This window comes from Cyprinodon variegatus, unplaced genomic scaffold (assembly GCF_000732505.1).
Source record: "Cyprinodon variegatus isolate N-32 unplaced genomic scaffold, C_variegatus-1.0 Scaffold405, whole genome shotgun sequence".
In the NCBI taxonomy this organism is placed as follows: domain Eukaryota; kingdom Metazoa; phylum Chordata; class Actinopteri; order Cyprinodontiformes; family Cyprinodontidae; genus Cyprinodon; species Cyprinodon variegatus.
Genome location: NW_015150858.1, coordinates 236060 through 248243, shown reverse-complemented (window position 1 = coordinate 248243; position 12184 = coordinate 236060). Strand labels below are relative to the sequence as shown.

Here is a 12184-nt window from a genome sequence, read left to right as displayed (position 1 = left end):
CCACAGATGATCTCGCTCTCGAAATGGAATTAAACGATTCAGATTAGCTAGCCGAAAGAATAGAAGGGGTAGAGCGTAGCCGGCGGTGGCCCGGGCTGCATGTCACAACTCCTGTCCGGCGCGCGGATGACATCATACACACTCCGCTTTGTTTTTAAAAATTAGAAATATAAAAAATAAAACCGCGGATGTCTGGGGGACAGTGATTCGCCCACATGTTATAGATGCTGGCGTACCATAAATGATAAATTATGAACGGTTTAGTTTGTGCCTTCAAGTCTTTTGCCCATAGAAAGACGTTACTTGATTATAACGGAATATCTTCAGAACAGCTCCAAATGACACAAAACTCATAAAGGTGAGTAGAACATGATGTAATAACGTGAAATCAAGGGGCCAATGTAAAAAAAAAAAAAACAGCGTTCCCCTTTAAGCGTTCATGTTTTGCTCCTACGAGCTTAATAATCAGAATATTGCGCATGCTCTATGCAAGCTCCAGGGAAGTTGGAGCGGAGCAGGATGGGAGGAACAGTGAAGGCTGTAGGCTTTTCGCAAGCAGTCTGGAGCGCAGCAGAGCTGGGCGGTCACAGAGGATTTCGGGGTAAAAGTAGCCTTTAGAGCAAATACTTTAGTTTTTAGACAGGTGACTGTATGAAGTCTTACGCATTATCCAAAACCTCATCTCATAAATGCCCTGGAATTTTACCACTGGATTAAGAACCAATAAACTAACTGGTTAACACATGGACTTGATGGTTAGCTGCACTCTGCACTTTCTGCTCCACTAGGACCAATGTTCAACTTAACAAGCTATTCTATTGTAAAAAACAAAACAAAAAAACAGGTTATTGAAAAAACTGTTAAATACTTTGCTTTAATTAGAGCTTTAAAAATGTATCTATAGGGCATGTACTGTATGTTGCTTATGGTTAGCGCTATGAGAACCAAGATAAAATGGAAATTGTTGTCTAAAATCAACAAAACAGACTAAAAAATAAAAAATCTGCAAAAAATAGCTGATTATGTAGTTTTCATACTCTAAATATGTATAGCTTCTATCATTAAACCATAGAAAATAAAGCGACCATCTTCATAGTTTCAGCTTTATAAGTTTTAGGAACATGATCATGTAGCTTTTGTTGTAATAAATCAGTAATAAGTACGAACAGCACAATAATAGCTCATCTTTTGTTCTAAGATGTGAATTTCTGTCATGTTAACTGATTCGATAAAACACAACAGTCCATATTGCTCCTTTACAGTATTTTGCATCCAGCTGCAGTTGTCTTACCATTTCATGAATACTGGAAACCTCAGACTCCAGCTCATCGTTCTCATCACTGGATGCAATATCTTTTGATTTCTCTTCCCACTGGCATTCCCTTAAGCTAAAGTAGTGGCTCTTAGGTGACATCCTAGCACGGTCAGTACCTAGAAAAGTTTTAGAGAAACATCAAAAACCTTACTCTGTATTCTGGCTATCTGTGGTCTGCCAAAAGATGATAAGTTAATCAGACACACAGTCAATGATAAGAAACATTCATTAAATGTATCCTTTAACCACAATCCAGTGATTTAATGTGATCTGATTTTATGCAAGGCAAATTAAAGTACTTAAATGCAACAAAGTGAACCTGGCTGACTGAAGTGAGTGTCTGCATGTATGCAGCACAAAAGAAGTTCAGCAATTTTTGTGATCTTTGTGAGGTATCGTGGTAATGGAGGCCTTTAAACCTTCTCTTAACTTAATATGAGCATTGATAATCACTAAAATAGACAACAACTGCAGCCCTGAAATAAACAACTCAAGTCATTTTAAAACTGTGATCCAATTTCAGAATAATCAACCTTTAAGCTTAGAAGAAGTCTGAACTGAATTAAGCACTAATTTTTAACTTCTATAACAAAAAGGCCGACTGAAAGATCTCAAAGAAATGGCAAAACATAAGGAAAAAAACAAAAACAAACAACATTTAAACTTCTGTTATTACAGTGCATTGCAAAAATGATTTTATTTTAATAATTTACACAAGCAGCAAGGTATTCCGATATCTGCACTAAATATACTTGGTAGATAAATACTTTCTGTAGTCATACTCACCTGGTTGCGTTTTGTCCCGATCCCTTAAATCCACCACTATCCAACTGTTGCCACGGTTGTCCTCTGTTGGTTTTAGGTGGAAAATGTCGCTCAGGGCACCGACAAGTTCAGTTACACTGAGAAATCCGCTCTGCTGAAATGGCAGGTCTTCTCCATATACCCTCTGATGGAGAAAGAACGATTAAAACATGCATTTTATATGTTAATAAGGGATGCCTTAACTTAATTTTTTTGATATTCCAACATAATGACCGATAATTAGAAAAACTTGTGTTGTCTTTGTAAGGTCTAAAACCAACCAATCAAGGAAATCATTGCACTAAAGGAGGATATTTTCTTGCTGATTGTGTCCAAGTGAATCAAATAAACCAGTTTGGATTGCAACATTACTTTTGTGTGCCAAATATAAAAAACTATGAAAAAAAAAGTTTTTAAAAATGGAGACGTTTAGATCCACTCTCTCTTATCGAGCAGCAGCATATGAGATCTAACTCAAGACTTACATTTTGATAGCATAGATAAAATAAAGAAATGATTCCCACATCAGAAAAACAAAATATTTTACAACTTTAAATGCAAATACAGAAGGCAAGCAGATTTTTTTTCTCTTGTTACAGGTGTTTCATCGCTCATCCAAAAAGCTATTCCAGTTCCTGGTTGCCTTCTACCACAGCACTAAAGACTGTCTTGTCCAGGATTAATGGTAATCTAGTGTAACACACTGAACAACTGGAGGGGAGCCAGCTGAAAAATTGTCCATGGAAAAGATTAATACATGAATTAATAAATGAATTTAAGAGCTAGGTAAATGTAAACTAAGGAAAAGGGTTTTTACGCTCTCTAACCAGACTCAGTCATTATAATACAATTTTTTCTTAGATTTATTCTAGAGCAATAAACTAATAAAAAAAAATAAGAAAGAGAGAAAACTGATTTCTCTCTCTTAATAAGTATGATGGACATAGCAACCTTCTGTGTTTAAACGAGCCATCAGCATTGATTATAGCTACTTTAAGGGGTCTGGAAATTGTAGCCAAGGATGAAGCAAACTTGCTAACAACAATTTTCTTTTTTCAGCAATGCCTTAGAATAAAACTAAGTAGTGTGATCTAACAAAACTCAGAACTGCAAAATTATAACCTCATGCTAGGTTAGTGGATGTAAACGTCTGAATTTAAAGAACATAAAAAAAAAGGCTTTTTTAAAATTCTCGCATTTAGCAAAAGTAAAAATCTGTAAAATGTTGACTGACCTTCAACAGGAAGTTAAGCCTGATTAAATGTGAGCCAACGTAAAATACAGTATGGCACGGAGTGCATTTTAGACCAACTTTAAGTGAATGTCCCCAATTTCGATTTATAATTTTTTGTTTACCTTGTACTCAGCAGAGAGATCGTGAACTGATAATCCATCAGTTGTCTCACCAACAACCTGCAGAGTGTTGGAAATTATTATTAAACCATGATTATACATATAGTTTACATTACAAAAAAGCAAAATACAAATCTTAAATCTTACCATAAACTGAATTATTATAGTTAAGAGATTGTTTCTATGATTGCTTCTTAATCATTTCTAATAACTTAAAACCTTAACCGGTAGGGGGGTGTAAAAATAATCGCCATGACGATGCATCACGATTCTAATTTTTGTGATCTACTGCATCGATTCTTGATGCCAAGTATCGATTCTTAATTTTAAAAAAAGGAATAAATAAAATACATGAATGGTTGGCACACATAGCCAAAAACAAGTTGAATATAACTTTCAGTCCAGTAGATGTCGCTGCAAATGTGTTGAAGCCCGCTGCCTTGTGTCACAAGCTTTTCTGGCAGCCATACTGCAACGAGTCATTCATAAACAAAACATGGAGGAGACTGAGAAAATTTGCCCAGCTCCATCACATTTCAAGTCAGATGTTTGGATGCATTTTGGCTTTAAAAACAAAGAAGATAAAAATGAAATTGATAGGATGCATATAATTTGCAAAAGGGGAAAAGTCATACATTTGAATGTTTTCATTTCATTGCTTTAAAGGACCACTGAGGCTATGTAAACAGCACTGTTATTTTAAGTTTTTTTAAATCCTAAGCACTTTTTGTCAGTGTGTCCACTCCAGTAATAGTCATATTTGTGTTTTCATGGCAATACCTTCGATAGCTGTTTTAATAAATAAAGCTATGTATGAATTCAGTTGCTTTCAGTTATGTATCAATTGAAGACACAGTCCAGATCATACACAGCCAGTCAGCCACTGGTAATAGCCAAATTTTTTTTCTTACAGTGTTCAGTGAAAATATTGCGATGCATCGCAATATTTCAGTAATCGTGATGCATTGTGATAAAATCACATTGTGGCATGTGAATCATGACTTCTTTGACAATGATCACCCCTATTAACCCGTGAATTACATTGTGATGCATTTTTGCCTTTTACGCACCAACTTTGAGAGAGCAGTTGGTCTTGTGAGAAAGTGTTGTTACTTTAGTTTTGTTGTTTTTGTGATGAAATCAGTGCGGCAAACAGATGTGACATCATAAGAGAGGCCATTTTAAATTATAACTGCTGATTTATAGCCCACATCATCATGCTCTCTGCAATTTGTGATGCTGCATACAAATGAGCATGATGGTAAGTGCGGTTGGGAGACATCCACCCATTGTGTGCCTGTTAATGAGTCAGCTTCAAGGAAAGTGTATAAAGTCTGACCTTCCGTAGCTTGTCCTTCAGCTCTTGACTAACTGTGCCAGCAACACTGTACTCCAAGATCTGATGATGAAGCTCCTTCTCATGCTAACAATTTGTAAAGAAACAAAAGTCAGGAAACAAACAAAAAAACATTTTAAACATTCTGTATTTATCTTATTCAGTGTAGTTCTACTTTGTTGAAGGTTTCACAACCACCTTCTGTATTTCTGTCGTTTAACAAACTGATCAAACCCTGAATGCATCTAAAATATGCATGCAATGCATTTCTTATACAAAACATTTATTTCAGTAGATATTCACATGATTAAGATGATGATACAAGAAATTTAGGAATATAATAGATTTCTTAAGTTTTAACAAATGAAGTTGTGTCTCAGGTGCAATGGTTAAACATCTTTTACCTTAATCACATTTTGACAAAAGAGCCCACCATCTTCCCAGGGAGCTTGTTTAACGTCACAGCTCTTATCGCTCATCACTAGGTGGCGACTGCTTTCTGACACTTCCTTAGCTGGTGGCTTCAATGGGCCCTGCTTCACAAAAACTACTGCAAGAGAGCATAAAAATGTTTAAAAGAAAGGTTAAAAAGGCAACCAAAATTTCAAGGACCAAGTTAAATTAATGCACACCCGAAAATTGAATTATAAAAAACAAACCTGAAGGTTTTGTCTTTGCAGGGATTTTGGTGTCAGAGTTTTTAAAGGATGGACTATAAGAGGAAAAAGATGACGGGTTATCTGGCCCGGTTCTCGGAGGGTTGTTCCATTTCATACCCAGCCTGGGCATCAGGTGTTCCCTCAGTGACAGAACTGAGCCCAGCCTCCCTTGATTGATTACGATCATGTCTTTTGCTGCCGCTACCATCTCTCCGACGGAGTAGTAACCATAGTTGTGGATGTTAATTGGGTGGCCAAAGTAGCGCAAATAACAGGCCTCTAGGTCAGACAGCCTTAGTGAACCCTGCAAGAGATGAATTACACACATATTTTATAGATTGAAACGTAGCACTTTACATCTGACATGAAGTTCAGGATTCCAGTAGCCCGCATTGGCATACTTTCAATTAGATTAATACCTAAAAGAACCAGCAAGCTAAACACTGAAATGTCTGGTACAGGAACTGCTGGATTAAGGTCTACCTAGCTGCTGTTTCTGTCAGTCACATTGGGTTTAATAGAGTCAAACCAGGCGCTCACACTTTGACTAAGCTTTTTAAAAGTGGGTTCATCGACTCAGACCTGTGTTTAAACACAGTTTCCCTTCCTGGGATCTTACAGTGGTACTTGAAGCCCTTTGTGACCCTCCATTCAAAACTTTATTTGCCTGTGAATTCGAACTGCAACCATTTTTCTCCTGATGGCTATAAAGTCACACTACGACCTAACGCAGCCCATCTCTCCAACTATAGAGCTTTCTAGCTTTTATCCACCTCATTTGCATCAGACGACCTAAGTAGGTCTCACCTTTTTTGCCCGATATGTGCATTATGTATTTACATTGACTGCACACAGGAGGTGAAATTATGTGATCAACTGTTTGTTTGTACCACTAACCCACGAGGGTCTCCGTATGCCACAAGGACTGAGGGCTCACTCCACCAGGGGTGTAGCCACCTTGCAGGCTCTATTTAAAGGGGTGCCTATGAGTGACATTTGTGCTGCGGCCATCTGGTCTTCACGCATACGTTTGTACAGTTTTATTATTTGGCTGCGACAGCCCCTTCTGTGGCTCACTCAGGTTTTCTCTGCTGGGTCTAAAGTGCTGCAATAGCCTGCTGTGCTTGACCCAGGTTTGATGGCTGCTCAGCGGGGCGTTTATATATGTACCATACTTGTGTTTTGTTTTGAGTGACTTGAATGAATGAGAACGTAAAATTACGTAAATAACTACTGTTCCCTGAAGCAGAGGAACGAAGTACAACACCTATCTGTTAGGCGTTATTGGCGGTCATGACGAACACATATAGTGCAGGTGGGTCTTGCCTCGTGTCGTCATCTCGTCATTTGCCAAGGAGGCGTTATCAGAGGTGGACACACATCCCATGCCCGTGTGTCGTACTTTGTTCCTCTCCTTCAGTGAACAGTGGTTATATAACTTTATGTTTTCAGAAGGAGTTTTGGTGGCGCTCAGACTGTATGGGCATAGAGATGCCCCCCCCCCCGGCTAAAGAAGGGGCTGAAGAAAGTAGACCAGGCTGGTGAAGGGGGCTTACAGCTGGTTTGATGCTGGAACTTGACCTTGATGAAGCAGCTAATGAAGGGAAGTCTTAGCTTCTATTGGCTTTTGAGGAGGCTTTCAGAGCAGGAGAAGATTGGCAGTAGATCTGGATGACATGACAGTCTGGCTTTGCAGGGTAAGACTTAGCAGAGTTTTCCAAAATGGAAAATACCCCCAAGCTCCATATAGCACCACTTTATTAACTACAACAAAATACTAAATATTTTCCTAGAAATAAATACTGATTAGGATTGTTAATATTATGAAAAGATAAGTCAACAATTTCACCCACCTCATCAATTACTAAAACAAAAAAGACTTCCTTAAATCACCTTCGAAAATATATTTTTTTTCCATGTTAAACAAGCAAGTCTTTTAAAACAAATTCAAATATATAATCAGTTAAAAGCTGTTGATGTAACTGATTATTTGCTTTAATATTTTTCCTCCTTTTTCAGATATGGAAAAAAATGAGAGAAAACAAACTTGAGAATACATTCTGTTTTCATACTGTAGTTCTGTTTAAGATACTTTATTTATAAATGTGAAATATGCATATAAACAAAAAATTAGTTAAGGGATTTAACCCTTTAAATGACGTTCTCAAAGCTTCAAATTTCTTTCAAAAAAGAACAAAAAAACATAAAAACTGTCCTAAAAAAAAAGAATCCACCATCCATCTAAACTTTAATCATCTTAAATGCCTTTGTATTGAGCTAAACAGAAGGCCTAGTGTTCAGACAAAAAGGGCATTTTTATTTCTTCTGGGTTCATCAGTTACTTTTCCCACAAAAATGTTTGTGTATTGGTAAAAATCCAACACCAACGTATTATCTATGTTACAATTTAAGTCATACCTCCGAGAGCAGGATACGTAGCTGTGTCTTCAGATTGGCAGGGAGGGCTGGTGGAACGTGGCCTCTTCTAGGGAGCGGTGTAAATGAGGGCCGATCGTAACGAGTAGAACGAATATTCTTGATCTTGTCAGACCTAGATAACCGCTGCCTGGCTACTAGCTCCTCAATATTTTGGGTATTCTCGTCACTGATGGCTACAAGAAACAAATATCACAAGTAGTTAGAAAACAAATGAAAAGACTAAAAAACCCACCATCAGATTAAGGTCCCATATAAGAGGAAGACAATCACAGATAGTTGACAAATCATCAGACAAAAAAATTGTGGAGTCCAAACATAGTCAGACTTTCTCACCTGATAGTGTTAAGTTCAGTGCAACAATGTCCTCCATAAATAACTTGTTCAGGAGGTTTAGTCCCAACCTGTATGATCTAAAGTATAAATGCAGCTCTCTGAAGTTTTTAGAGGGTTTTTGATAATCAGTCTGAGTGTAAGCAGCTCAATCAAGAGCAATTGCCGGTTAATCTTTAAGCCTGGGTGCAGCAGGGGGGCAGTAGGAAGTTTTCAATACTTTTAAGTTTTAAATAAGCATCAGTGAAAAGTTAAACCTGTACGCCAAACACTGCAGTGAGCAAATAGCCAAAAGACATTAATAAATGGGGACTGACCAGAAAATACCCTGTAGTTGTTTCAGAAAACGCTGTAAATATGGTTTATGCAGTGAAGATTATGCAGCTCATGCATGTCTGCTGTGTCACCGCTGTCACGTCTGTTTGCTCGTGTGAGGCTTCACCTTTTCACTTTTCACAAACAAGTTTGCTCTTTAGAGACAGTTTTTTTCACATCTCAAGTTTAAACTGTCTGATTTACAAGTTTGCACTTTGTGTTTAATATGACAGGAAAAAATAAAATACATGAGTATTTTGAAACCCGGTTGAACCACTTTCATTATTGTAAAAACAGATTGAATCGAAATTCATCGATTTAGAATTGCATTAATCGAAATCGAATCGAAACAGGACTTTGGCCAAAATACCCAGCCCTATTGTATACTACAGCATTTTCATGTCCAAAATATTGCATTGTGCAGTACAACAGAGTAATACTGTAGAAAATAACGGCAGTTTCAGTAGTGCATTTGTTTACATGAGGGAAGGTTCATTTAAACTCAAGAGGGTAAGGTTTGATTTTTAACTATACAACATCACACTCAATTTTGTCACGTTCAGCCGTTGACACTGACTGTCACACGAAAAGGAAGGTTAACTGTGTGCTTATCATTTCTGAAACAGTCTAACCTCTTAAAGGAATAGTACACCCAAAACATGATTAGCCTTCATTTTCTACTCACCCCCATGCTGAACAACACCCTGGAGTACTTTTTTGATATCTCAAATGCATCTGGAGATCTGGGAGGCTTCTTGCTGTCTGCTGACATTCAAATAATGGAGGTCCATAGCGCCCGAGACAGAAAGGTCCATAAAAGTCCACAAAAAAACGTGTCAATATTCCTCCATACTGCTCGTCCAATGTATTCCAAGTGTCCTGAGTGGGTAGCATCCAGAATTTACTCAAAACGAAGTCATTTAGAATGTTTTTAGAGCATAAACAGTAGTGTATAGGATTTCCTGAAAGCGCGCACATGCGCGTTCACGACGCTACGGAAGCCGGCAGACCAAACCAGATGAAAGTGCGCATTCAGCGTCTGCTCTGCCAATAATGCAAGCGTAGAAGAAGAAATGTGCTGTTTACCTGTGCAAAGAAAGAAACAACGAAAGAAAAATGTCTGAGGACGTCAGTGTTGAGGAAGAGCATGAGTTCTTTGCCGAGCTGAATGCGCTGGTTTGGTCTGCCGGCTTCTGTAGCGTCGTGAACGCGCATGTGCGCGCTTTCAGGAAATCCTATACACTACTGTTTATGCTCTAAAAACATTCTAAATGACTTCGTTTCGAGTAAATTCTGGATGCTACCCACTCAGGACACTTGGAATACATTGGACGAGCAGTATGGAGGAATATTGACACGTTTTTTGTGGACTTTTATGGACCTTTCTGTCTCGGGCGCTATGGACCTCCATTATTTGAATGTCAGCAGACAGCAAGAAGCCTCCCAGATCTCCAGATGCATTTGAGATATCAAAAAAGTACTCCAGGGTGTTGTTCAGCATGGGGGTGAGTAGAAAATGAAGGCTAATCATGTTTTGGGTGTACTATTCCTTTAACATCCACCTCCTTTTGGGTAATCCTCGGCTATTTTGCATACCAAAATGGAAAAGCAAATGGCTTAGAAACTGTAAGCCCAAAATAAATGTGCAATACATTATTTGAAAGCTAACACTTGCTAGTCTCTAAAATTGGATGACAAGAACACAAAACAACCTGCATTAGTTCAAACATGACTCAAAGTTGTTGTTTTTTTTATTCTCGGAAATGCTAGGTCTTTTTTTGAACAGCAGTAATAAAGACACTCTTGAGAAAAAGCAGGTTTTATTGTATTATATGTGTTCTACATCATGTCAAAGACATATGCAGACCTCTAGCTATAGCAGTTCCAGAGCTGTGGGGTATGGAACGTTTGTTGTCAGCTTGGATCTGCCCGCAACGGCTCCACCTGCTGGTAAAAAATTTACAGGCGGAATTTTATGCATTCTGAGTTATTACGCCCATTTAAGGTCGACCCGGTGGGTTTTAAGAGGTTAACTAGCTAAAAAATGCCAACAATTAAGAAGCTACCATCATATGTCCGGATAGGACTGGGCGATAGGGCTAAAAAATAAAATCTAAATTTTAACAAACACTACGGCAACAATAAATGTATTGTTAAAAAAAAATGTAAACTTAAATATTCATAACATAAATTTTGTGCAAATAACACAAAATTTCACCCAAAAATAATTGTACTGATTTTTTATCAGCAAACAATGTACACCTATATATTCAGTACAAGTGCAAGAAAAAATAGCTTTATTTAATGAAATATGTAAGTTAATAGTCAATAACTTACACCGATCATCTGAAAAGTAGACGGTTTGTAAACATCAGCTGTTGAGATCCCAGTTCACGTCGATATAATGCTCAGTTTAACTCCTGTACAGCTGAAGACACTGTCTGAACCAAAGGTCTGTAGTAGTTGTAAATAACATAGCAGAGTTTAACTTTTGATACAGCGCTTGTAGCTTTTCGTTTTGGTAGTGTCATATTTTGGACCATACACTTAAGCATATGAAGGAAGCCAGCCTGCTTTACCATGTAAATCAGCACCATGTCCGTGCCTATATGAACAGCTACAGCGTCGGTCATCTGCTTCAACCGCACACTACACTAGCCGTATGGCACTGCTTTAGAAAATGAGGCCGCCAAGGTTTGTGGTCTTTTCTTCTAGTGAACGTGTTTGTCTTTTCCCGTGATACCGATGCTGCACTTCCAAATCTGTGAGAGCTGCTCACATTCTGTGGGCTGCCTTTGCCGGGGACGCTGAAACAAGTTAGTTGTGCTGCTAATCTTTGATTTGATAGCATCAACCATCCTTGCACACGACTGCAGTCTGCTCCACATCGCATTGTCAAATAATCGACAAAACACGAGTCTCTTTTCTCATTACAAACTCTTCCGATTTAGCAGCGGTCATGGCGTGAGTAAACAGTGCAGCATGCTATCAGGCAGAAGGAGGAAATAGGCTGAGGCAAACGCCCAAGTAAAAAATGCAGAAGAAGAGACTTCCTTCATATTACAATTTAGCAAAATTTCAAATCGTGGACTTTTAAAAACATTAATTGATTGAATTAATTCGAGTTATCGCCTAGCCCTATATGCAGACTTTATTTTTCATATTAGAGACCTGAAGGCAGATGTTACCTACAGTAGTGAAACAAAGACATGACCTGCAGGCTTAAAAATTACAAAAACTTATTTTGGTGATGAGCTCTTGTAGCGCTGCTGGAAAAAGAAGCTTGACTAATGTTCTAGCTTTCTGTGGTGAGCCATGCATCCTAAAATTTGCATGTTCAGGGTATTGTATGACTGATTCAAAGTGACCGGAAAAGAGTGGATTCCATGCACCAATGCATCTGCTGTCACACAAACATCAACTATGTTGACTATAGATAGATTTAAAGGCATAGTAGACCCAAAACATGATTAGCGTCCAGAATTTACTCGAAACAAAGTCATTTAGAGTGTTTTTAGAGCCTAAACAGTAGTTTATAGGATTTCCTAAAAGCACGCGCCTGCGAGTTCACGACTCTACGGAAACCGCGGCAGACCAAACCAGATGAAAGTGCGCATTCAGCTCGGCAAAGAA

General features: G+C 38.2%; 1 protein-coding gene across 1 annotated transcript in view; it reads right to left on the bottom strand.

Moving 5' to 3' along the window:
* Positions 1–12184, bottom strand: part of tdrd5 (tudor domain containing 5) — a 46951-nt gene that overhangs the window by 28451 nt on the left and 6316 nt on the right. Inside the window, exons 3-9 of the mRNA XM_015387859.1 lie at positions 7886–8079; positions 5468–5771; positions 5213–5358; positions 4812–4895; positions 3476–3532; positions 2102–2264; positions 1292–1431 (exon numbers count right to left, since the gene is read on the bottom strand). Of these exons, the coding sequence (XP_015243345.1) occupies positions 1292–1431; positions 2102–2264; positions 3476–3532; positions 4812–4895; positions 5213–5358; positions 5468–5771; positions 7886–8079 (1088 nt within the window). The remainder of the gene's footprint in view (positions 1–1291; positions 1432–2101; positions 2265–3475; positions 3533–4811; positions 4896–5212; positions 5359–5467; positions 5772–7885; positions 8080–12184) is intronic.